The sequence below is a fragment of the Taurulus bubalis genome, assembly GCF_910589615.1.
Source record: "Taurulus bubalis genome assembly, chromosome: 15".
Classification (NCBI taxonomy): Eukaryota; Metazoa; Chordata; class Actinopteri; order Perciformes; family Cottidae; genus Taurulus; species Taurulus bubalis.
Window position 1 is genome coordinate 11,181,128 of NC_136603.1, and position 27,832 is coordinate 11,208,959.

At 40.2% G+C, this 27,832-nt stretch overlaps 2 protein-coding genes across 2 annotated transcripts; both read right to left on the reverse strand.

Annotated features, from left to right (window-relative positions):
* Positions 1-82: 82 nt before the first annotated feature.
* On the reverse strand, positions 83-9,723 carry LOC306748213 (collagen alpha-2(VI) chain-like). Its single transcript, XM_079231349.1, has 28 exons — positions 9,605-9,723; positions 8,142-8,306; positions 6,526-7,136; positions 6,429-6,449; positions 6,256-6,321; positions 6,110-6,163; positions 5,948-5,992; positions 5,820-5,846; positions 5,699-5,725; positions 5,528-5,572; positions 5,374-5,427; positions 5,064-5,126; positions 4,847-4,909; positions 4,703-4,756; positions 4,573-4,608; positions 4,417-4,479; positions 3,877-3,939; positions 3,541-3,603; positions 3,351-3,413; positions 3,209-3,259; positions 3,033-3,131; positions 2,614-2,676; positions 2,481-2,516; positions 2,336-2,381; positions 2,106-2,258; positions 933-1,385; positions 799-837; positions 83-718 (listed from the first exon to the last, which is right to left on the reverse strand). Exons 2-28 carry the CDS (start codon positions 8,299-8,301, stop codon positions 117-119), a joined length of 3,120 nt encoding a protein of 1,039 aa, XP_079087475.1. The 5' UTR covers positions 8,302-8,306; positions 9,605-9,723; the 3' UTR covers positions 83-116.
* Positions 9,724-16,660: 6,937 nt separating this feature from the next.
* Positions 16,661-26,284, reverse strand: LOC306748138 (E3 ubiquitin-protein ligase MARCHF4-like; the record flags this gene model as incomplete). Its single annotated transcript, XM_079231265.1, has 4 exons — positions 16,661-17,082; positions 18,660-18,852; positions 19,670-19,825; positions 25,862-26,284. 4 exons carry the CDS (start codon positions 26,282-26,284, stop codon positions 16,661-16,663), a joined length of 1,194 nt encoding a protein of 397 aa, XP_079087391.1.
* Between the last annotated feature and the right edge of the window lie 1,548 nt (positions 26,285-27,832).

Here is a 27,832-nt window from a genome sequence, read left to right on the forward strand (position 1 = left end):
GCCGTGGTGTCATTTGCAACTTGAACAGTGCAAAGTATAATCTTAGTAAACCAGTATCTGATGTTTAAAATGCTAGATGAGCAGCAGTATGATGTCCACATCTATGTGGCCTTTCTTTAACATACCCACTGGATAAAACGGTCAAACAAACTGGACGTGGACAGATCAGAGAAGTCTTTTCCTTTGAAGATGGCGTCCTTGTCATTCATGGCCAGCTTCATTAGAACGTTTTGGTCGACGTCACTTCTTGTGGCTATCACCGTGGAAACGACCTGTGCCCTGCGCATGGCACTCACGGCCTCGTTCAGGTTGTTGCCGTCAGTGATGCCGTCTGTGATGAAAACAAATGAAACCTCTGCGTTGCGTCTCGTCTTGCGAACATTCCCTTTACCTACGATGTTGTCGATGGTGTATAAGATGGCAGGCCCTATGCTTGAAGAAGAATCAAGGTAAGGCAAGCGTGCGATGCCCTCAGCGATGACGGCGGGGTCGTGTGTGAGAGGAAAAGCCATGTGGCTCTCGGTCTCCTTGCCAAATTCTAGTAACGCAAGGCGGGCTCGCATACGATCAGTCTTGCTGTCGGCCAGTCCCAGTCTGTCTGCCACCTTCTGGACAAATTCACGGACGTGCCGGAAATTGTCCATCCCAAGGCGCTCTGAGCCATCGAGCAGAAATACCAAATCCACCGGCCGCTGGAAACATGGAGCGACATCCGGCTCTGTAATGAAGGGAACCAAATCAATCACTGAGCTGCACTCCATTATACCAACAAATCGCCTAACCGTAGATGACACCTACCACTTCTACAGGGGAGATCAGGGCACACAATCACAGGATCTGGAGGGGACATTAAACGGACATACGTTAGAGAACTGGTCAGAAGGACAAGTGTTGTCATCCTACTGTGTGTGTACTGCTGTAGACCGTCTCACCAGGACAGAGAACAGTCTCCATCTTCTCTATGAAGTCCTCGGCCACCAAGTCCACGTAATGCTTCATCCCAGTGACGCGCTCCTTCTTTTTGCACGCGATCGACACCAGGATCTCGTCATCCTGTTTCTTTTGAAACATGTCACCGATCCCGATGGCATTCACCACCACATCGTTGTCGCAAAGGTAATTGAGCAAATCCTCATCATCACGTGGGTCAAAGCGGCCGTCTGTGATCACCACTACGGATACTTTGGCTTGGGCTCTCTTGCCGTCCCTGATGAGGTGATCGTAGGCGAACTTGAGAGCGGAGGGTGTGAAGGTGCCCCCGGCTATCCACTGTAGCTTCTTCACAGCCGTTTTAAAGGCAGACATGGAGTTGACGTTTGGGTCGTTGAGACGAATGGCCTCAAAGGTCCCGTTGTGACTGAATTGAACAACTCCGACTCTTGTGCCTGGAAGAGGTAGACATGTCAAGTGGTGCAGATGAGGCTCGCCTTAATCTCTGAGTCATTACTGTCAAAAAATCCCCAAACATTTTTTTATTATTTCTGTCTGTTTCTCAATACTTTACAAAAGCTTTAACCTAAAAAACTGGATCACAAATGATTTTATAATTTATTTTTTTTGGAAATTCAAACAAGTGTAAATTGTCCATTTGTCGGTGACTACTTTCAGTCACGTATTAATACAAACATGATGCTGGTGTGAGTATGTGTTTTTTGTTATTTTTAGACATGCAGGTAGACCAAATAAGCTATATCATGCCTGGGCTGCACGGAAAATACTTTTCTACATCATAAATTAATTAACCTTATTCATAAATGTGTTTTCAGCAATTAACAGAAACATTCAAACCAAAACATTGCTGATCTTTTGACTTAATGTTCACATTAGTTTAAATGAGAAAGTGTTTACAGTAGGATGTTGAAATATGAACTGGCTACACTTCCGATGGCTGAAAATATGCAGTGCTGCAAATCTGTACTTTCTGTGCAGGATTAATGATCTGTGTAGTGGGGTCCTGTGTGTTGGCTCTTGACTGTATATTCAGTGGTGGATTAAGTGACTCACTCTTTGGAAATGGTTAATCTCTACTTCTTGTCACTTGAAACTGTGTCTGCTGTGTCTGCAAAAAGATTTGCAGGGATGTCTGGGCTGTGTTTTTACTGTACCGGTTGATGACGCAGGGTCGCTGGCCATAGATCCCAACCGATTGATGGTGTTGATAACAAAGTTCTTTTCCAGGGTGAAGTTTGTCAGCCCAACACTCTCTGAGCTATCAATTACAAATACAATATCCAGAGCTCCACACCGCTTCTCACAGTCTGAGGAAAAGAACGCAAACTGGATCAGTATGTTGAAAGACACTGAACGATGAAGCTGTTTGATCAGTAATATTTACCACAACAACCACATGTCTCCCTGATGTAAGTCATGACATCACAGTCCTGCAGTGACAGGTGTGCATGTTAGAAGTAATACAACCAAGAAAATGTAATTGCTATATGGTATTTTCAAAACTGTACTGCTTTATGAAGTTGACTCACATTGAGCCCAGGATCGCCCACTGGTCCTGGGTTCCCCTGCACACACGAACACGCACAAAGCGAGCAATGCAGTTGGATCACAAATTTGCACGCATGGCCAAGTCATTATCTGAGTGGTTGAGCTGTTACTTACATCAGGTCCAGGATCTCCTCTAGGTCCTCTTGGTCCAAACTCACCCGGCACACCTGGTTCTCCCTGCTCAGAAAACATTTTTCAGTGGAAGTGTTTCTACATGAAGTTGCTTTCTCAGTAATTTCTTTATTGACTGCATCTGTGATCCTGTAGAAGACTAGCAGAGCATCCAAACCACAACACATGTGGTAATGTGTGGTCTTTCTTAAGAACTACTAGAGCAATAAATAACTCAACAAAACATCTCTAACTGTGCAGCTACAGCTTTTACAGTCTTTGAGGCTGAGCAGCATACACAGCATATATGTTAAGGCATTCTCTGCACATGCATCATGAACATCAATTGACTCACTGGTCAAAACACAGGTTGCTATGACTGAAACCCGACTGCACTTCAAACATTTTGTTATGTAGCTTACAGGCTCTCCTGGTGTTCCGTTATCTCCAGCTTCTCCTTTGGCACCACATTCCCCTCTAGCCCCCCTGGGTCCTCCTCTACCTGGATCACCTCGGTCTCCCTGGAAAGAGCAGAGTTACTTTAGACTCAATGATGCAACATATGCAGGCATTTTGTGAGGGAAACAGAAACTCGTACAGTAGATCCTCTCGGTCCAGGATAGTTGAATCCTGGTCTTCCATTGTCACCCTTTAATAGAAAGAAGAACAAAAATCACATCACTCACAAATTGTCAGAGCCTTTTACATGATGAAAGTGATTGCCGGCATGTTTTACCCACTTTAGGTCCAGGTGGCCCAGAGTCTCCCCTTGGTCCAGGATCCCCAGGATTTCCCATGGTGCCCTGCAGCCACAGAAGAAACTCAAACAATGTTTCATCGTCAACAGTGTATTTCACACATATTTTGTGAAGAATATACTTAAAACACAAGGAGACAATGAGCAGTTTTAGCATGGTATTAACAACACACATTTCCTCCGGGGCCCCCTGTTCCTCCGGGCTGACCTCTCGATCCTGGCAGTCCTTGGTCTCCCTGGAAGAGAAAGTACAAGGGAAAACATCATTACTGGACACGACGTTCACTCCAGCCCACATACACAGACTCATTCAGGCTGATGTGAATTTGGCAATGCACAATACTGAACAACTAAAAAGAAATAGCTTTCTTTTGCAGTACAATTTCCCTGAAAGATGTGTTTACGATAACAAGCTCATCTTGGCAGCGGGCCCAGTACATGAAGGCGAATCTCAGGATGCTGCTGAGTCATCCCTCTGCCAAAATCCACCCACAGCATGATCCCCTCACCTTTCCGCCCTTGAGTCCATATTCTCCGGATCGGCCTCTGCCTCCCTGTGGCCCAAGTTCTCCCTAGAAAATAAATGAGTGTGTCAGGATTTGCATCACACCATTAATCATCAACTAATGTATACAAAACATAACGGTAAGGCAATAATTCTATTTCAGTCGAATATGGGCGTAATTATCCAGAGAATCTGATTATGAAATGACCAATAGCAACACTTAGCTGAATCAGCCCAGCAAGGAATATTTGTGATCTTTCTCTGGAAGATTACATCCCTGCAGAGGGATTTGAAACTCATGGGACTCATCTTTTTAATGCTGTTACAGTCAACAGAGTCCACTAGGCATTTTGTTAGCGTTTCACAATAAGTCGTTATTTGGCTCTCAGATTCTCAGCACCAGCTCTCTTTCCCACCATGTTCCTCTCTGCGTGTTATTTTTAAAGCACATTAGCCTACGTTGAGTCATTTTTCTGTGGAACTGTATTTTCTGCTGCTGTCCCAAGTTGGACTTTAAAAAGCTTCTTTTGAGCGCTGAACTTACCTTCTCTCCTTTTAGCCCATCAGGACCTTGTTGTCCCTTTGGCCCAGAGTCTCCTCTTCTTCCCTGTTAATGTTTATTTAATGATCATTTATAACAAACTATGGCAATATTTCTCAAAATTATACCAATTCTTTTCAATAAAAGTGTTTGAGATACCACTTCGCCGCTTTTTCCAGGTAGGCCAGTATGCCCCTGCAAGAGTTAATAGAATTGAGTCAGCTTTATAACTTGTTCACAGTAATATATAGCAGAAGTAAATATGATGACAATAAATGTTGTTCTGTACCAGAGAGCCCTTTAGTCCCGGTGGGCCTGGATTTCCAGGATTTCCATCTTCACCCTAATGAACAGAGATTTTTTTTTTTTTTTCACCAAATAATAATCTTCATTTTCAAACAATGTTTTCTGTTGTGTTTAATTGAAAGTGTACCTTTGTTCCTCGGTCACCCTGAAGGCCAGGTGGACCCGACTTTCCAGGGTGGCCCAGATCTCCCTAAACAAACAAAAGACATTATCTACTGCACATTTGAGACGTCTGAAAGTCTACGGGGCCCATAACATTATGAAACCAGCATGGCTGAAGTCTCTAAGTCTTGTTTTTAATTTGCCAGGGTAAAGAAAGATCCCAGTTTTGATTTGACACTGACCTTTCCTCCTTTGTCACCAGGTGGTCCAGTGTCACCAACTTCTCCATGGTAACCATCTGGTCCCTTTCAGAGACATGAAACAGAAAAATACAGTAGTTCAGTGAACCAGTAAAATAATGCTTATTTTCGATCTATAGCTGATGGATTGTAGCCACGTGAATCATTCCATAAATATGATTAAATAAGACGGTTAGAATACCACTGGATCTACCCACAAATGATCTTACCAGAGATAAACTCTCTCATATTGGTCAAAACATTTAACATGTCAACATGTAAAAAAAACATTTAATAAGACCACTAGACTTACCTTGTCACCTCTATCACCTTTGCAACCAGGAGCTCCAATTCGGCCGATTTTACCCTGAAGATTTCCCAGAGACAATGACATCATGTCAGTGAGCTGAACAGATGGAGAGTCACTGTGTATACTGTACATTTTACTTTGTCATATGAGGACTCACCTTTTGGCCGTCAGTTCCATTCCTGCCATGTACTCCTGCCACACCCTGGTTATTCGGACGTCAGTGAAGACAAAAAAAAAATCACTACAGTAAACAAATGCTGACCGTATCGGATGTAGTAGGATATTAAATATAAAATATGTGCAAGCAAACATTAAAACTCTTATTGACCTTTGCTCCACCTGATCCGAGTTCACCCTGATGAGAAAAAGAATAGCCATCGATTTAACAGAATTTCATTACATTTGACGGATGGAACAGAAAAGCGAAAACAAATAAAGATTTCTCTCACCTTGTCACCTTTCAAGCCGATCTCTCCCTATGAGCACAGAAGCACACGTTACTGAGATGAAGAATGACCAATTAGTTAACTATGAATGTGTAGCACACAAGATCATCAATCAGTGGGCTTCAGCAAACCTTCGGACCGGGTTGTCCGATTGGACCTTCAATGCCAGGATCACCCTGTAATATAATAAATCATACTCAGCATTAAAACGGTACAATATAGGCATATATTTTATTTTTATTTTTTATTTTTCAGGATTCCAAAGTGTAATAACGTTGCTATCTTCGACCCACCTGTCGACCCCTTTCTCCTTTTGGCCCAATGTCCCCTCTGTCTCCTTTCATACCCTAGAAATAAGTAGTAAGAACAAAAATGATTTTGGTACAAGCAGAAATATACATAATAAGCATATTTTTTTATTTTGTTTTTTGCTACTCACTTTTGGACCTTGCGACCCTATTGGTCCAGGGAGCCCAGGATTTACAAAGCATTTTTGTTCAAAGCACTACATGATCAAACAAAACAACAACAAAAAACATATTAATTGTAGCAACACATGAAAAAATGTCTGATCAAATAATATGGATATAGTCATTGTTAATTCCTCCTTACCTGTAAATAGGCTTGATGTTTCTGCAAAGAAAAAACGACAGTAAGTGAAAAGTCCCTCATAATGATACTGTAAGTTAAGTCTGAATTAGAATATCACCATAATCTTTATGATACGATCGATGGATTCGGTCTTTATTTGTGGTTTCCCATCAACGATGTCCACAACTATGTAGTCCTCCCGGTACACTTCAGGGATAGAGCTGGCTATCTCCCTCATTCCTGACTCATCGATGCTCCTAGACGCTGCCACGGAGAAAATTTGGATGCCTTTCTCCCGGGCCCTCTCTGCCATTGCCTTAATCCCCCCACATCGATCTGCTGTCACATGCCCGTCAGTGATGACCACAGAGAAGAGGACGGCCTTCGTTCCTGAGAAGTGGTTGGTCATGTGGTGAGTCATTTTTTCAAGGGCGCAGTCGGTGTGGGTGCCTTTGCCTTCGTATATAATCCCATTGAGGTTCCTGATGAAGTTCTCCTTGGTTGTGAACGGACTGAAGACGTGCTGCGACTCAGAGAAGTTCAGGCCTCCGATGGACCAGGAGATCTGGATCTGACCCCTGTACTCCACATCAGACAGCCTCTGGGCAAACATCTTGGTGAACTCCATAACCTTTTTCACCAGGCTCCCAGGTGGAGACTCCTGTAAGGCGATGGTCTCAGAGGTGTCGAGGGTGAAAAACAGCTTGACGGGACAGTCAATTATCCCGGCTGGAGGAAACATTGACAAAGTGTGAACATCTTTACTGCGTCGTTACCATTGGTAAAACAAAATAGGTACATTTACTTAAGTACTGTATTTAAGTACAGTTTTTAGGTAATTTTCTATATTTTTCTCAATATATGCACATGACCTCAATATTTTTTACGTTATCAACTTATTGTATTTTAGTAACAAAGCCTAGGGGTCTATTTTATTTATTCTTCTGATTGGTTGTTCAACTTATTTAGCATACTTTAATATGAATTCACATTCCAAAGTTCCAAGGTTTTTATTTGTCATTGTACAACAGGGTTGTCGCAATTTGCTACATAGGAAAGAAAACAAAAACAAAACATATTTTATATTGTATATGGATGGTAGAGGATGAATTAAGAAGTCTCACAGCCAGAGAAAAGAAGCTGTTTTGAAGTCTTCTGTATCTTTTTCCAGACGGCAGCAGGGTGAACAGGTTGTGGGTTTGTCTAATATCCCCTTAGCTCTTCGCACCTCCTCTTCTCACCAATATCACTGATGCTCAGCAGAAGGGGGCCAACGATAGAGCCCTCCTGTTCTGTGCTGTACACATCCCATGCAGTGTGTTGTCAGCAACAGAATCTTGATTAATATTTGATCAGCGCTGACTAATTTGATCGGAGTTTACGAGCGTCACAAGTGATTGACAGCTACGTTAGAGACTTCTCTGCTAATTTTTTTTTTTTTTATTTAGACGCAAAAGCCATAAGGAGCAATAAAAGAAGGCAGAGGAATCTTGTTTTTTTCCACAGATTATTAATCAACATATAGTGTCAGTTTGAGAAAATGTGAAAAGAATGATTATTTGTATTAATTATTATTATATTAATTAAATATTAAGTATATTTCATTGCAATTTTGTGGTATTTCTACTTTTCCTGAAGTCAAGGATCTGAAGACTTATTCCACCATTGAATACATTAAAAGGCCTACATTATTTGATGACACTCAACAGGTCAATGGATATTAACGGAACTCACTCGTACAACCTTGAGGTCTGGATATTGGCTGGCCTGGAGATGGAGTTGGAGATGGACTGTCACCTCGCCCAGGTATTGGTCTGGGCCCACGAGGGGTCAGACCTTGAGGGATTGCAGCTTGGAGCATGCACAGAAAGATGAACCCTGCAATCATCGCCATTTTTCCTACAAAGAAACAGACAGAGAGGAGAGGGCAGTTGTTGAAGGCTTGCTTTTCCCTTACTTTTTTTTCCAACGCTCCCTTTAAATGCAGGAAATAGCTGTCAAACAAGTGAGTCTTCGCAGAAGGCGTCTTCACAGGGCTTAGGAATGTTTATCGTTGTTTTAAACACTGTCTGTGAATAACCACACTGTTGAAAAGAAGGACAATTTTTAAATTTAGGGCTGAAATGGAAAAACATTTTGTTGCATCCCACCTGTTTGATGAGACAGTCATCGATGCTGGGGGTTCCCAAACTATTTCATGTCATGCATGATAAAACATAAAAAAGACAACAGAATCAGCCCTCCTGTTTGGTGAGGGCTGATTAGACAGCGGTTTGCTTTATGTGAGTATAACTTTTACTAAAAGCACAACATACAAAACAAAGATATAATTGTTGGTTAAGTGTCACCTAATCCACAGGGTGGGTTTCCAAAGCATAAAGCTGACAACCGAGGGATAAGATTTTATCGAGGGGAATCGAAGCCAAGCAGCTGCTGTTGTACAGTGCTGGAATGTACATTTTCTTATACTACTTTGAGGTACTTGTACTTATCTTGAGTATTTCCTTTAAATGCTGCTTTATATTTCTACAGCCCATTAGGGAATACCATATTATACTTTTTTGCTCATGCCATTTATTTCACAGCTATATTTGACATGCTTTACACATTCACATTATATATATATATATATATATATATATATATATATATATATATATATATATATATATATATATATATATATATATATACTTTTAAACTTAAAATGTTAATTATTAAATAATAAAGTTATAGACAAAATGTAGTGAAGTACACGGTGCAATCTTTCCCTCTTAAATGTAGTGGAGTAAGAAGTATAAAGTATTATCAAATTAAATAGTCAAGTAAAGTACAAGTACCTCAACATTGGATTTAAATGTAGTACTTGAGTAAATACTTGTTACTTTCCACCACTGCTGCTTATGTATTAATGCATTAGTAATTGTGGTCCAAGGGTATCATATTTAATAATGTAAAACTCGGACCGTGGCCATTCTGGATGATCTATACTTTTACTTATGATAAGCACATGTTGCTGCAGTTACAGCTGACAGATGACTTTCACTTGTAACAACGTATCTCCCACAAGGCGCCCACATCAGTGACTCCTTAAGTTATTTTCTTCCAAAAACACGCTCAGCTGTGAAGTACAAACCGAAGATTTAAGCACTACACCTCACTCAACCTTTAGAAAAGTTAGATAAAAGTGTACTCACCGCGGCGACTGTACGGACGAAGCTCTTATTGTGAGATGCGATAAGAAAGTACCGGGAAATTGAACCAGTTTTCATGTAAACTATAGATAATCTTCTCAATCAGAGTTCCCATATCATTCGACTGGCCCAGGATCAGCTCTTGATCGAGAAGACGCCCAGTTTTAATCTCAATTGACGCACGAGCGCGCCTGGGGCGCGCGCTCACACGCACGCGGAGAGGAATTCCATTGGAGAGATGATGTTTAGATCTTCGGCTGGTGTTTGACACAGCAGCTGGAGTCAAGGGAGACAGCACGCTGTCCAAAATGTCGGTGTAATTCTGAAAAATAAAGCAGCTTTAAATAAACACAAGATGCTTTCATGATCTATTTATCTGCCTGGTTTGACAGAATAAATGTGAGTCACAGACTGAATCCCTCCAAATAGCAGCTTTACAAACACTTCAACACCACTGCTGCATATCCTTACATGGAGAGAGCTGCAGGCTCCCAGTCTGTTTATGCTTCACGACTGTACAGCACCAGAGATGTCACGTTGGAATTGAACCGCTTCAGCTATCCAAAAATGATTGTTTATGAAAGACTGATTTGATTAATCAATCGGTCAATTAAAATAATAATAATTTAATCTGCTTACTTTAATCAGTTTAATTTTTTTTCATGAATACTCATGAAAATTTAATAAATAATGTGAACCCATTGGCCACTCTGGCTCTATTGTTGTCCAAAACTCCACGTGGGTATTTTTCTTAAGGGATCCGCTATTCAACCTGTAACTCAATAACTTGTTACTTTAAAATACCACCTTTTAAAATTGTGTTTTTTATTATATACATTTGATCTAAAAAAACTAACTCAGAGTATTTGCCATAAAACACCCACACATGTCCTCTGAATTTGATGGCACTGCAGCATGAGCTTAGTTCTCACTGCCACAATAAAATCTATTTTTTATTGTGTCCTCCTGAAGGACATTTTTCCTTTCAAACTCTGCTGATCACAAATGACATGCCTGTCTTTTCATGCCTCTATGACATTATTTTTTTTTTATTTTTTATTATACATCAAGGTCAGAGATCTAACTCCAGCGAGGTCACTCAGTGGTCCTGATGATTGAAACGTTATGTTTCATTTAACTTTAGTATTTAAAAGTACAGATATGCTTTGGTGAAAATGTAATGTGAGGTACTTAACATACTGGAGTGCAACCTACAAAATCACTGGAAGTTTTGCAATAGCTAACCAAGGACTCATATCATTAAGATTAATCAATTATGTTTTCATACTGGGATACAATACTGCTTCTTTTTAGCCTCTGAAGTCCATGATATTTTATTTTTCCAATGAACAAATATAATGCCAGAAAACTGAAATGTATCTAGTAAGATACCAGGAGCGAGGTAGCATTAAGCTTAGAGAGAAGGGCATATAAGGAGAGAGAATAGACCTGACCCTCAAGTAAACCATTTGCTGTTTATCTAGTTCCTTGATCACATTCATTTGTGGATGAAACTAAATACAAGATCTCTATCACATTTAAAATATGATCCTCAAGCGAATGGTGAAATCTTCACATTCAAAGCAAAACAAAGAAAGGAAAATATAGAAAATACATTGAAAAACATAAAAAGATGTGGAAAACAGCAAGCAGGATGTCAGACCTGCCCTGTCAAATCTGGATATAATGCTATTTATCGCTGATTCAGATTTTGCTCAATAGCATTGCCCAGACACTGTAAACAAATGTTGTTTAGAAGGATTGAGCATTTCAGGGAATGTGCCCTAGTTTGAGAGATGTATTTTAATCAAGTCACACTGTACTCTGACACAGCGTGACAATCAGCAGGAATGCACTAGTGCACTGGGCGGTCTGTTTATCGACATTCAAAGGCTTCGTGCTCAGGAAGTCGCTCATCAGTGGCTCAGTTAGAGAAATGCATCCGCTGCTGCTATTGACCTGCTCACAGAGTGCTGCTGCTGTTTGTAGAGAACCAACGAGTGTGTGTGTGTGTGTGTGTGTGTGTGTGTGTGTGTGTGTGTGTGTGTGTGTGTGTGTGTGTGTGTGTGTGTGTGTGTGTGTGTGTAGGGTGGGGGTGCATCTGAAGAGATGCTGAGCTAGCATGTGAGCGATTAAGAGAGAGGCAGGCAAGGTGGCAGGCAAACTCTTTTTAAATGCCTGCTGCATCCAGATTAACATTTACAGGTCGAGCAGCTTTGCACCACGAGGAGCAAGAGTAAGGAACAATGAGTTTAATGACCTCCTCAAACAGAGCACTCAAGTATCTTGCACATTAATAAAGCAATGACGTCCTTCACTGTTTCTTTAAAAAATAAAGGCCAGACATTTTTTTTGGCAGAACATATTCAAATAGTTAGTTATGTGTTTAACCAATGCACGGTGGTGCTTTACCTTTTTTTTTTTTAACTTTATTAATATCAATACCACCATGAGGGATAAAAATTGACATTTTTATTCTATCCCTGACATGATATGTTGTATTTTTATAATATATAAGACTCAAACCACAACGCAATCATACTACAAGTAAAAGTCCTGTTTTAAGAGTGCTAATATACATGATTTGTAATGTAAATGCTTTTAGTGCATGTTCGTGCACGAGAGAATGCCCCACTGGTTAGCTGAGGGCAGCTGCTGCACTGCGCTCAAACAGCCGGTACAGCTGATCCCGTTGCGGCAGTGCACCCTCCATATGGCCCTCAGGTAAACACGGTTAGTTTGTTAGTGCTGTTGCCCTTGATTTTCACTGTTAACGCTGTTAGCACTGTTTTCTGCAAACTGCCAGCTCAGCTGTTGCCATGTTGAGAGTCATTGAGAGGCAATCAAAATGCTCCTAATCTCATATTTAGCACATTTAAAATGAATCAGTCATGATTGGGGTTGGGGATCATGATGGCACCACAAAGTAATTATTGATAGCCTACAACTACTGAATGGTGCCAAAGTTAAATTTAAATGAGTTTTTACGTAGTGGCTTTATGTAGAAATAATGGCTACATATTCTAATATTGTATTATTATTGATGTATTTGGACACAGCATTTCTGTGTTGTAGCTCGTGGAGCAAACTTTATTGGGTTGGTACCATTTGTCGCATGATTGCATCATATTTTACGAGCTGGTCAAATGTTTTGGATGCAAAATATCTGAATCTACAAAGTAAGAGCTGTAGTTCAAGGACACTGAGTTAATGTATTTTGTGTGTTTGTCATTTTATGTGGGGGATATTTGAGGAGGAAGTTCTTAAGTAAATATAATTTGTTACTTTCCACCACTAGTGATGCCTAAACTGGATATTATCATGGTTTCACACAGACAAGCAAGATCTATTACAATGGCCAGTATGGTCTCTGCTCTACTGTTTGCAGAGACATGCCACTTGTCACGTATAATTACTGTTAGCAAGACAATAAAGGCCTACTTGTAGTTTGAATTGTATTATTGCAACTGTCTATCAAAGTATGTAGCAATGTTGAAAGAGCATACTAAGAGTTTCCTGGGTCCAGACCTGTAAATCACTGTCCACACCACAAATGTTGCCACTGAAGTGTAAATATAAAGCTGTCTTTACTCAAAGTGGCCAGAGAGAGCAATTCACCAATGGGCCACTAGGGGGAGAACACACGCTACAAAAACATGTTACTGACAATCATTTCTATTACTGATCTTACAGATTTGTGAAATGAAGTACAGAATGTGTTTTCACAAAATTATTATTTATTTAGCTGTGTTTAGTCTTGTCATCTCACACCAAGGCAGTTGTGGCTGGAAATCTCCTCTGTAGACTTCCTGTTTAGAGTTTCTTCCTGTGTGCGTGTAGGTTTCCTTTCCAGTCTAAAAACATGAAGATGCATTGAGCTGGAGCCTCTGAATTGCCAATATGTTTTGTTTTTCTGTGACAATTAACCCAAATGGTTCTGCCTCGGGCTTCAGTAGCCCCTGACTCCGAACAGGTGTCTACGTCTGGACTAAAAAGGATTCAAAAGATGAAGAATCGAACCATAAGTGTTGATGCTGCCTCTCTTGAAATTTCTCTCAGCATTATCACTGATTCTAGCCTCTTTATAACAACTGTCATTTCATCTCACCTCAAATTTTCAAAGGAAGGTGAGGCAGCAGAGAGTGAGTGCGGTGTTTTCTGCCCGTCTGATTCAGCTTGAATAGCACATTAGCTGTATGCAATTTACCCAGTTTCAAAGGTTCAGTATTGTATAGAGTCTGCAAAAATCATTTTTGGGTCAATTTTCTGCAGATGAAAGCAATGCTTATTCAGTGGTTGTATTACACAGTACAACCAACCAGGAGAAAGAAAATCCGTCTGAAGTCACTGCTTTGTATGAATTTCAGACGTTCAGTCTCTGCAAAGGACCCCAATTATTTGCCTCAGCATAGATGTTTGAAATATAAAAAGCCTTATCATTTGATAATATAATTGATGAGCTTCATGAATTACTTTTTGTCATGTTTGCCTCAAGCTCAAATTTACATAAATCTACAAACCGCAACAGTAGTTCTGCTTTGGTTTACATTTTGTCTCATTTTATATTGACATATTATCTATGATTGGAGAAGTATTGAGGTGATCCAGTGATCAAATTAAACCTGAGAATGGCTGCTACGCGACACAAAATTTCCCCTTGGGGATTAATAAAGTATATATTCATTCATTAATGCAAATGGAAAGTGAACCTTGAAGTGTTTGGTTAATTGTTTTAAAAGAATGGCCTTAAAAACAGAGAAAGTTGAAAAAACAGAGTTACAAGTGTGTCTTCATACTCCATGCTCCAACCTTCATTTTTAAATGGAGTATGTTATTTCCAAAGCATGATATAGATGTGATCTTATCATGTCCAACTGAGCACATTCAAACTGCTGGAGACTTATTAACACATATTAATCCGAAAACATGCTAGTAATATATTCCTGTGCATTTGGTTGTTTTCTGAGTTTTATCAAAGCTAAGTGTGAGTTCTAAGAGACAAGGTGTGAAGAAAACTGAGGCAAGCAGAATCATGATGAACTCTCTGCAACCTCCCAGCTCTTTGCAAGCTGGATCTATACAGCAGCTCCCACCCATGGATATCAGCACTTCATGGCTTAAATAATTCAGCATAAAATCATGGCGCTATACCTGACTCTCTGCAGATACTGTACTCCTGGCTTTTGATTATGATAAGGAACAGCAGCTTCAAAATAGCACATCCACCAAATAAGATGGAGATTAATTAGGAGGAACACTGGAGACTAAACATAAAGCAGGAAATGCATTTCATGATCACTCTTTGTTTCACTTCAGTACAGCAATGAAAGTCTCTGCTAAACAAGTTAACAGCTTTATATTGATAAGACAAGGTTACAGTGAACTGCTGCTTTGCATATAAACCCACAGGAATACAAATCAATTACATGATATTAAGCTTCTCATTAATATCAGATGTATTTTAAGCTAATGATTTGTTTTAATGTAATACATGTTGGAAAAAAAAGAGCATTTGAGGCAAAGCTCCTGAAATTTTTTTCACACTTTGATCAGCTTTGGGTTTTTTACATATAATGGACTTTTTTTTTAGGAGAATGCATCTGAATGAGAGACCATAGAGTAATGAGTAGTTTCTTCTGCACAGCATCAGTCAGTCTATTGAAGTTGTGGAAAAGAATGAGTAACATACAATAACTCCGCCCTTCTATGAGCATGTTTTTAACAGTGTTATTTCCCTCACATAACATGCTTTATAGATCTAGAGTCCCCTGGGATGAAATGAATCTTTCATGGACATGAAACAAGAGCTGTGTAGAAGTATCAAAGAGCATATCTGAATATGAGAAACAAGATGTGAGCTTTGTGAGCCAAATGTGATCATGAATATGTGTCTAATGGACTGCAAGTGACACCACTGCTTTGGAGCAGAAACGTGTTTTCATGCTTGAAGATACTGGCAGGAGCAGTTACGCAAACTAGCTGATGATCTTTCCTTAGTGTACTTTCCCCCATTGTTGTACGGACGGATAGTATACTGTAAAAGGCCATTTTGAGAAAAAGTGGCACAAAGTTGGGTTACGAAAAGAGCAAATGCATTCTCGAAAAATCAACAAAATCATATAATGGTGTTTGAAAAAAAAATGATGGAACAACAAAATTGCTCAAATTGTACAAAACAATGAACCAAACCAGGCATTGACTTAGAAAGGCAAAAATCCCTTTTACGGTTTCTGAATTATTTTTGGTTGCTTGTTTACTGCTCCATTTCTTGAGTTTAGTTGTTGCTGCCCATTTAGACATTTTCCCAGCTTACAAACAGCAACTGCAATTCATATTATCTTTGCTTCTATCTTTTACATATATTTGATATATTTAGGTGGTCAATCTACACCCAAGAACACAATGTATGCAATGCTTTTGGAGAGTAAAGAAAAGCTGCTGTACATCAATTTAACATGCAGAGATATGTTTTTGACATAATTTTCTCATGAACTAACTTCACTTATTAAATAAGGAAAATGCCGATTGTATCCCAAAATTGTCATTGCGTTAGTGCAGAAGGGTTGAAGGTTTTCTAATGTAAAAATAAATTTAGAGGAAGTTCTTTCGACCATTTTTTTCTCAGACCATTGCTATGTAATACTGACAGATTAAAAAGTGATGAGATTCTAAGCTCAAAAGTCCTTTTATGAAAGATTTGGAGTTTTCAACCCAGAAGTGTCACCAGAGAAGCGACGGAAAGCGTTCAATCAATAGTAATCAATAGTTTCCTTCAATGTGTATTTTTTTGCTAAAATCTAAATTTACAGTAACTTCTATGCACATGTTAGCAAATATTCTTTACCCCAAATATGAAAAAAATAATACATTTCCAACCAATTGTGCAAATCAAACCACTTTTACTTTTATTCAATGCATGTAAGGACATCAGAGATTCATTTTGAAATGAACAAGAACATGGTATTAATCCAGTGCAGTTGAGATAAGACTTTTTTTTAAACTGTCAGCTGGTTCATAAATTGTTCACCTCCATGTGAGATAAGGCCTCAAACTGACTCTTCAGACTGTAGTGACTCTCATGACCAGCTCTCGTGTGCTATTGCTGGGTTGGCTGCGGACCTCTGGCTGCCTGAGGTGGCTGAGGAGGTGGAGGATGTTGTAGGGACAGTGTTGGTCTGGCACTGTGTTGTCGTTGTTGGGGTCCACGTGTGTTCCCAGTCCTTCTGCAGCCGTCACCACGGCTGTAGAGGTGGAGCCATCGGCTGTGGAGGCCACCACCATCAGTGAGGAGGTGGAAGTGGACACTCCCACCCCAGTCTGATAACCCGGGCTGGGCTGTGACAGAGTCCTGTTCACAGTGGTATTCTTCAGGTCGTAATTGTCCATGGACTTACAATAGTTCAGGACCTTCCACTGCTGGTTCACGGCCTGCCAACGGTGGAATATACGAAATACAGACGGTCCCTCGTGGACAATTAGTGCTGTGGAGATCAGAGCATCAATTAGACTATGTCACTGCCTGCCGGGGAAGTCTCAATGACTCCACAAAGTGATATATAGCTCTGCAGTGGTAGAATCACTGTGTTAAGGTATTAACTGAGAGAATAGCAGAACAAAACAACTTATCTTTCAAGTACTGCATCAGAACCTGAGATATGATCGTTATTTCTTAGAAAAATTGTAGACATGGTACAACTTACGACACAGCAGCAATCCTCACCACTTCTGGATTTAGGTTAGCAAAAATGATGTATCTGCTCTCTGGGGTTGTTCGATAAAATCTTATCACTCTTTAAAATTGCTTATTGATTTATGTTCATTGAACTCAGTATCCGGAAAATTGAAATCCATGTGCAACTGCTGCTTGGAACCCAACATTTTACTGCTTTTTTTCCATTTGAAAGTAATGTAGAGAGAAATAGTGTACGAATAGGATGTTTTGCCTGCTTAACTGAGCTGATTACGTTCCGCACAATTGCCACTTCAGCCAGTACAGAGAACTGTATCACCATACAGCTGAAAGATTTGAGTTTTTAATGTCTTTTATTATAGTTATGGTAGAATTGTATCTTCTGATGTAAGAAGTTACATACCACTCTCTGCTGTAGCAGTCTGCTAAAAATGGACCCTTAATAATTCCCAACCTTTCCTATATTTACAGAGTCTCTTGATAAAATCCTGTCTCTCCTCTTCGGCTCTGTTTCTCTCCCACTCCAACTTGGTGGATAAGTGAAAGTCAGGTCTTTGTGTCTGCCCAGTGACAAGTTAATCTCTTTAAAGTGCAGAGTTAATGACTCCACAGTCGATCCTCGCCACCAAACCGGAGACAATCAATCTCCCCTTCCTCTTATCCTGCTGTCTACTGCAGTGGCAGTAAAGAGTTTTCTTTTAGACGCAGAGTAGGGCGTTTCATTCCACGGCCATACCAGGAAAAAACAATCAAGAGGAAGACCGCAGGCTTAAAGTGGATGCTACAAGTTTAAATCTGGACACCCAGACAAATCCAGAAGATGGTTAAAGATACACCTAGTTTTCTGTAGTGTTATCTCAGCGCACGATGGTCATCATTGAAAATTTTGTGAGTGAAACGCATTTCAATTTATGCCATAAAAAAACACTGCAATTGCTGAATGCTCAAAAGTTACATTTATGTTTAGTTAATCTAATACATTTTGACTGAGCACTTCATCACATTTAATATAGTAACTGTAATAATACATAAATATAAATAATAATGGCAAAAAATCATGTGTGTAATTAAAATATAAGCCAGTGTACCATGATAAGACTATTGAGATGAAGAATGTGCGGTATAGATTGATTATCAATAATGTAAAACTTTCTTGCCACAGCTGGCGGGAGTAATTATTGACTCTACTAAAAACCTTTGACATTATGTTTTCTTTGCCTGTTGAATGCATAATGTACCAGACTGAAAACATGAAATGTCATCCACAGTCTTAAAATGCACACAAATCAATTCCAAGAGGAATTATGAGGTTCAAATTGTACTAAACAAGAATAATAAAAGTAATCAATGTGAAATCTAGCCCCTCACCGATGCAGACGATATCCATGAAGCCATACATGCCGTAGCAGATCTGGAATAGCAGGTCTTGTCGCTGCCAGCGAGCTGACGGGCTGAAAGACGACCACACCAGCCAGGAGATACTGGCCATCAGGAACAGGGAGCCCAGGATGGCTGCTGCTATCTGCACTTTCTCTATCACTGTCAAGGAGATGGCCTGCCACTGCAGGAAGACACAGAGCACAGTACAATTCTCTTTTAACTTTAGTGAGTACTTGAAAACCCCTATGGACAAAAAACAGGAACAAGTACACTGAGAGTAAGTGCCAACAAGAGAAAGATACAATCAATGTGTACGATCACTGATTAAAAAGCATTAATTAAAAGATTCACACTATAAGGCTGATAATCACAAAACTATTCCTCTAAAAGGAAACGCTGCCATGGGGTGTGAGAACAAAGACAGTGGGCAGGTACTGTACATACGGTTATGCAAAACAGATTCATTATCTATATCTGTGAATTTGTTTAGCATTTCAATGTCCACTCACAGAAGCCCCTATCGCACCACCAACGTCTAACACTGAGAGACTGCTTCTGCTATGTTTCTGTCTTAGAGATCAGAGGGAAAGCAAACCTTGTTTGATTAAAAAACTTTCATTTTTAGTTGAGCTCCTCCATTTATGATCAGAGCATTACTAGAGCCTCAGTCAAGACAGTGTAATTCCTGAAAATGGTGCTTTGCCCTAAATACATTTTTATATGAAAACCAAAAATGCATCCAAATGAGTCTCAGTGGAGAAGGGTCTGGGGCTATTCCCTTTACTCATAAACTCCAACAATTATCCTATAATGATATGATAAAACAGACATTTTGGTACTAGTGTTTTGAGGTTTTCATTGGACTGGTAACTTGCCAGGACCTCCTATTTTCAAGAACCTACAATTTGTCAATATTTCCATGCTTTGTATTTTCATGATAAAACCTTCACTTCTGATCCCTTTAAATGTCTACAGTGCCCTTTACACCCACAGCTCACCTGAAGCGGGTTCTTGGTGCTGATGGCAATGACCTGATATTTGTAGTAGCAGAGCTCACAGGCCCAGGATCCTCTCTCGCTGATCCATTTGATGAGGCAGGGATGGTGGGTGCAGCGTACTGACCCACTGCACCGACATGGGCTCAGGAGCTCCCCCTATGAGAGAGAGAGCTAATCAATACCAGCAACCCAGGACAAGAGTTTTTCATAATTCAGCTCATTTAAATGCATACATATATACTTAATATTTATAACTTCAGTGGATATCTTGTTCAGGCAATCTGTGCTGCTGCTGCTGCTGGAACATTAACCTTGCTACCTGTGCAGCACTGTGATGTAAATGAAGAAAAGTCCTGCTCTCATACTGGGTTGCATTTTTCAATAGAAGCACATGGAATGCAATGAACTGCTGCAGACTACAACAAGAACATTGGTACACTTTTCACCTCATAATACTGGACTCGATCTTTAGAGCGGCTCAAGTGTTACTTTGTGATTCAGGAGAAATATCTCCCTAAAGCAATCATTGACATCTTGATAATCCTTTGTTTACTCACTGTATTCACTCTGTGCAAATAACCTTTACTGTGCAATATACTACAGGTTAAACTACATGAATATATATTTTTTGCAGTTCTTTTGTGCTGGCTTATTGATTTTCTGAGAGCGTCGCATGCACAATGTAATGGTAAAATATAGCATTGCTCAGGTTACAACAGGTTTTAGAAGTTACATAGAGAAATTGTTTGTGTCTAATGAAAAAGTACTTCTGACATAAGCAGAAAGTGATTTGAAGGCTCCCAGGCCAAGAGAAGACAATGGGCCTCTGTCTTGAGATAGCCTACCCAGCTAGCAGAGGAAACAACGTATCACAATGTGCCTGGGAAAGCAAACCTAAAACATTGATAAGAGTTGATTGTATTGTGATGTGAGAAAAATGCTTACTGGGCAGAAACCATATCTGGTTTAGACTAGTTCAATTATACTAGTGTTCAACTAAAATATACTGCATAAATATACTGGTGACTTTTCATATGTCGAAGAAATCGTGCTGCAGACTGCCTTGGTACGTATTTCATGTTTCCTCCATTTTCTTGCAAGAAATAAATGGACAAAAGACAACTTTGATTCTTGAGACTTTATTCCTCCTTCCCAGAGTGACAAAGAAAATCTTCCATCACAACAGTCAGAAAAGCACGCACACGCGCACACACACACACACACACACACACACACACACACACACACACACACACACACACACACACACACACACGTGGCTGTCACTTAATCATAAATATTCTTTTGTAGTTGTAAATAGTAACTTCAGACCAAAAACGAGGTAAAAGAGGAAAGAAAACAATTAATTTTCACTTTTACTCTTCCTTCCTCCACTTTCTGCTCTTAGCGCCTTCCTTCTCTGCCTGCACATTATCATTAGAAAAAAACATAAACTTGTGTGGATGGCTGTCCTTCATTTGTCTATTATGAGTGTGTTTTAAACAACATCCAATATGTCTCACTGTTATTGTAAAATATATGGTTACTTGTCATACTGGTCATCATGAAATGACATTTCTGTCAGTCAGGATGTTGGTTGAGGGCATTTCAAATCCCTGGTTCAGTTTAGTGATGGGTACGTATAACTGATTTCACTGAAAGGCAGATTAACTCTGTTTATATGGCTTGGCTAAGCTCTAGGCTGCAGTAGCTTGGATCTTAAAGAGAGAGTTTAAGTAGCTGAAATAAAACCACACCTTCACTACAGCACCTCAGAAATTGGAATAAAGATCGTTTTTTGAGAAGCATTTGACCAGGGCAATATCATCAATTTACTCCTGAAGAGGTGCTCAGGCTTGAGAACTTCAAACCCATCATAAGATAATACAAAATATACAACATTTGGTATGATAAGTTTTTCACTTAAGAGCAATATGTGCCTAACCAGTCATTATTCTTAAACCTTATCCAGCCGTAGGATGTGCGATTTATAATCTCTCACCCTGGGCCCCAAGCTCGTTAAAATATATTAGTCTTGTCATATTGGATATAGACGATGAGCCAAAGGCCTGCCACCCTTTTTAGGTCCTGACCTATAAAGTACCTTGGATCCATAAAACTCAAATTAGGACCTTCTTGTATAGATATGTTAATCTTAATGGGACTGAACAAAAAGCCTGTAGTGAATGAAAAAATAAATTAGCCAACCACCTCTGCTGCATAAAGCTCTCCACCTCTCTAAACTGAGGCATTCAATTCCTAAGCCACCGTATTGTTAATTAAATATTGAATACCCCCAGTCCCTGTCTACCATCAATATGGCATGGAGATTGTGGGAAGAAATGCAAAACGTAGTAAGTTTCCAAATGATTTCTCCAAGGCATTATTGTGCTGACATCTCTGACAGACGGAGCAGCACCCAGGTCGAGGAGAAGGGAGGAAAAGGCCCATCTACAGATGGCCGGGGTGGGAGTGTATTGGCAGGACCACGAGAACACTTCTGCCGTGTCCAGTGGGACTCAGACCGCTCACTGTGGCTGGCCTGATCGCTGCCAAGAACTGAAACCTAGAACATTCCAGTACAAACTGAGGCTGGAGAGCGCAAGAGAGACACACGTACAAAAAGGGATAGCTAAATGTGTGTTTGTTGATTAAACAGCAATGGTCATTAAAAAAAAAAAAATCACAATAGAACAATGTTTTAAAAAGTTGATTGGTCAGATAGCTTTGGCAGAGTTATTCCATTTCTCTGCGCTTCATGATCCTAAAAACACCCCAGTGCACCTCATTTTCTCATTATAGAATTGGACCCACTCCCAATGTATGTAAGGACATGAAACTACATTAGAGATGGCTATTCACATTTATTTAGGGTCTGAAATCAATGCAAGTGAACTCCATTAACTCTACAGTAGGTGAAGGGAAATTGTGGAATAATAAACTAGCTTCCAGTGACATTCAGTCTACAAGCATGACCGTGTAAGTACCTACAATACTGCAATCATTTGAAAAACTGTTTCATGTGCACATTTTAACCACATTCAACAAGTTAGAGGGTGAATAATAACAGAACATTTGATTTGATATTAAATACATTATATTATATTATGAATGTATACATATTTACCTGTTATTAATACTGGGGGACGTTCTACTCATTGCTTATTTTACAGCTATAGCCCGTTAAAAGTAGTAATAAAAGAGGAACTATGGTTTATAATTTAAAGTCTATAGACTTCAGCAAGACCAAAAAATGTCATGTTGCGTGCTTGCGTAACTTGTTGATAACCCTTTCCGATGTTCATATGATGGAGTACAGCAGCATAGAGCCTCTGCACTGTGGGGCCAGATAGAAAAAATGATGCTAACTTGACCCCTCAAGGCTTCTTATTGAGTCTCAGACAAGCACAGCAAGTACATTATCTGGGTAATGATTTAGGAGGGAAAGACAACATTATTTCAAAGCAGCAGGAACTCGCATATTCTCAACATGCAGCTCAAGTAAGGTCAGGGCAGTAAAAGCATTGGCCCCAAAGGGCACTTCAATATAATTGTGCATGACAATTCAGGAATAAAGTATTCCCCACACACTGATGCATTTCATTACTTTTCTTTGTGAATTACTTTTTAAATATTCTTTGAATAACTTTGTGCACTACATGACTATTACTTGGACATATCTAAGATCTGAAGATAGAGCAGAGAAATTGCTAATTCTTTGAGAGACAAGCTCAAAATCAAGCCTGAAAACACAGTCTGGAATAAAGCAAGCGCTCTTTGATGGCAAGCCGGAGCCCCGCATAAAGCTTGTTGCATGACCTTTAGCTAAGTAGAACATTTAATCGATTTAAATCTGTCTCAGGTTAGCTATAAAATAATACACGAAAAACCTCGGAGATTGAGTAAAAAAATTCATGCATTTGTGAGATTGGCTCAGCTGGTCACCGTGTGTGTCTGTGAATGTAATTTATCCTCCATCAGAAATAGTCTGGCTTCAACGAGTGTGAATATTTATACATTTAAGTACAAAACTCTCATGTCCGTATAGACTGAAAGAAATGACCAGTCTATGTAATCATTCCACCGCCCTGAAGATATCGCTTCATTGTGTCAATCTATTGAAGGTAATGGGTGACCAACTCCACAGTGTTTGTTTGGTGATATCAAGTGGATATTATCCAAAGTCTTTTAGTATTCAATTCCCTATTTGTGTTTCCTTGTATAGTGTTTTCTTGCTGAATTATTGGAAAATAGTAGAACACATACCAATACCTTTCAATGGGCATGCCAGTAATGTGTTATAGTTTTAAGACAGATTTAGAAAGAAACCTTTCCTATCTTAAAAAACAGAGGGGCTTTGGTTGAGAATCACAAAGGGCACCTCAAAGAAAATGGCACCAAAAACAACGACAGAAATTCGATTACACAGACTTATTACATCGTTTGGTGTCATATTAAATCAGTGTACAATCATTTTTCAACGGATGCATCTGTCAGACACTCAAGGCCCTTTTCTAGTGCGCTGCTTGAGGAAAGCAATGTCTCTCGCTCCCTTCTTTACTCTGTCTTGAGTATCTCAGCCTTGGGGATGGAAATGTTTTTGAGGTGGATTGTCAGATCAGATACTGGCTGCCTCTGTCTATGTGACATCCTGGAGGCTAAGGGAGAACAGTGTATAACTAATGTGTCCGCTGCCTGTATCACACAGTGATACACAGACAGTCAACTCATCTCTCTTTTCAAATGAACAGGCATGCTCTTTGTAGCCATTTACAGCTCAGCAGATTCATATCTGGAATTCATATATATTCACAAACCAACAGTAGAGATGACCAGACAGGGAAGACCAGTGAGAACTTGCATAATGAAAAGATGGCATACAATCAAGTGCTATTGACTAGCTACAATGTCTCAAAGAAGCATCGATGAGATGAGTTGAAGGAGGCCATGGGAAACACTGCAAATTACGAAAGCGGTACTTTGTATGCACTGCAGAGTGTGCTGACTATCTGGAGTTTTTGAAAAAAGAATTACAAGGATGAGGCCTTGTCTTCCAATCTCAGGAGTAGAGTCTATGTCAGTAATAATTACAAAGTATGTGCTTAGGGGTGGAATGATGCACAGAATTGCTGTTGGAGTAATTAGTTGATGAAACATTGAGAGTTTATATCGACCATACACAGTGCAATAGCCATGAAATGATACAGTAAACCTGATCCTTGGGTGAAGGAAAAGCAACCATGAGCACAGACAGCCGGATAAGTCATGTTCTACACCTCAGTTATCATGCTTTACACTTTTTGTAACCTCCCGACCTCCATTAACAATTGCTGAGGTGTGACATATTCGTCAATGTGGTCTCAAAGGCTTTGTCAAACACTGTAACTAACGTGTCGGTACATTGTTAACTGCTTGCTGCTCTGATAAAATGTATTAATATTTATTGTGGCACACCTTAGCCATCTTGTTTCAGATTTTTTTCCTCTCCTGGTTGATGTAGTGTGACATTATGGCCCCAAAGATGGAGGCACACAGTGTGAAGGCTCTTCCCTTCTGCGCACATTCTTCTTCTTTTGTTGCTGTTGCTGTTTCCAGGTGGTGCGTGTGAGCAGCAGAGTGAGAATTATTATTGGATTTTTGTTCATGCATGTAATGCTTCGATATGAATTCTCAGTGTTTGGTTTTAATGAGTTGGTACTGAATCTCTGTGTATTCTCCACACTTGTCAACCATGGGGCCAAGGTCTTTCATTATCCTCCCACTGCTCTAGCTGCCTTTTCAAGCCACGCACGAGTGCAGGATGCAGTGAGTGTAGGATGCAGTGAGTGCAGGATGCAGTGAGATCCCTGCTCGGAGAGCTCTCAGTGTGCATGCCCTAATAAGACATGGGGGAGTGGGTTTTCTCAAAAAGCTTGATCAGTGCACCCTCATGTAGAGGCTCTGCCAGGAAGGGATGATTTGGGGATCTAAATGGTAAACATTCCCATCACCTGGTCTGGTATATAGTTAACATACTCTTTGGAGAGCAAGTATTGGGAGATTCCAATTTAAACAAAACACAACAGAAACAGATTTCATTCAGATTTCAGACAGAAGTTGTAAAAAAAAAAATCTTTCATGGATCAGATGCACATTTCCTACATGATATCTTATTTTAACGATTGAATTATGAGGATAAAAGCATTGACTTACGTATTCTGGTCCCTGGAAGCAGATCCTGCACAAGGGAGTCCAGCCACTTTCCGTGTAGCTGGTGAGGGAGAACCTCTCCTCCAGTTTCCCCTTCGAGCAGTCATCAGAGGAGCTGCTGCAGCCGCGCAGGGCCGCCGATAGCTCCGCAGCGTCGACCCAGCACGGCCGCTCTCCAGCCGATGTCCCGGTGGCTCCGGCTGCAGGTGGGGCGATTCGGTCCCCCGCGTGCTGATGGCTCCGCGTTAACGTGTTGTTGTTGTCGGGGACGGTGACGCCTGTTTCGTGGCTGTCCGTGCCTTGGACGCTCATGGGGGTCAGCGGAGGCAGTGGTGTCGGCGGTGTCGGTGGCCCGAGAAGGAGCACCCTCAGGTCACCGAGCAGGACGCAACAGCGGCTCTTCAGCATGCCCTGGCTCCGTAGCATCAGGCTGTATCCGGCCACACACTCACAGCACCATGCGAAGGTGCTGGAAGACAACACTTCTTCATCTGTCGTGGAATGAATCGTGGGGATGCGATTTCCAGTGTTTGTTGGGGTTTGAAGCAGCCTTTTAGTTTTCTATGTTGATATCCGTCTATTCTAATTGAAAGTCTTTTATTGTCTTGCTACGAGAATGTAAATCCAAAAGGCGAATAAATTCCATCGATGCAAACAAGTGTCTGAAGCCATTAAGTTAAAAAAATGAAACCGCTAAAAAAAATTAAAAAGAAGGAAAGCCACATGTTAGATTGATAGGAATACATGCATTCAAGTATTACAGCTATGGCCCGCCCCGTTCACTCGGTTAATTGTCTGCCTGCTTTGTGCAACATAAACTCTCCAGACAGGTTTCTCCCTCCAGATTCACGAGTGCACAAACCAAGACACAAATCTGCCTTTGGTACATTGGACTGATAGAGACTAACAAAATGTCAGCGCTCATACAATTCAAATGGGCTTTTACAACAACATCGAAAGACTCATTTTTAAATCACCAGAGCTCAGATTACTGTCGATGTCTTGGGCTTTCAAAGCAAATCAAGTCAATCAATGGCGTGCCACGACGCAAAATCTGCCTTACCTGGCGAGCTATACCCAGATTGCTATACGACTCGCAGTTTCAGGATTATTTTTCTTCATAAATCTCCTGCCAGACTGCAGGTCGCCGACAAGTCTGCGTGAAGCTTACATCCCAAATTTACCGAATTTCCATGCCCGAGGAGCAAGCCGATGGGTTAAAATCCCTCTTTTAAAATCCAACACGATTGTCGGACTGTCCTGCTCCGGGTGAAAGCGTCCGTAGCCCCGGATTCTCCTGTGATCATTGGCTGCTGAATTGGTGCTGCAGCTTCAGCACCATGATTCCTGGGACAGCTCCCAGACGCCACACGTCACCACCGCACAGTGATGCAAGCAGCCAACTCGTACAACTGAGACAAATGCACAGGAAAATGGTTCATTAAGCCGAGACATCCATCAAGGAGACACTTAGTTAGAGGCGAGAAATGCGTTTTTGTTCAAAGAAGGTGATGTGTATTACCTTTCGTCATGCAAACAGACAGCAGAAAAAAAACAAGTTGGACCCAAATTATTCATAAACAATTCAATTATCAGGCAACACATGGCGAACACAAAATATTCAGAGCAGCTGCTCGGTTAAATGTGTCATTTTGCTCAACACAAATATCAACTAGGTTGAAAACAGGCTAACGACAAAAAATATATAATTAGGCACGACACCATGAGCACTTCATTCACCACATTTTCGTAAATATTAAAAAGAACATGAAACCAAATCACACAATCAAACCCAGTGAAACTCTTAATCTGCTTAATATACCTAAACCTATAATATACTTAATATACCTAAACATGTATATATATATATATATATATATATATATATATATATATATATATATATATATATATGTATATATATATATATATATATATATATATATATATATATATATGTATATACGTATATAT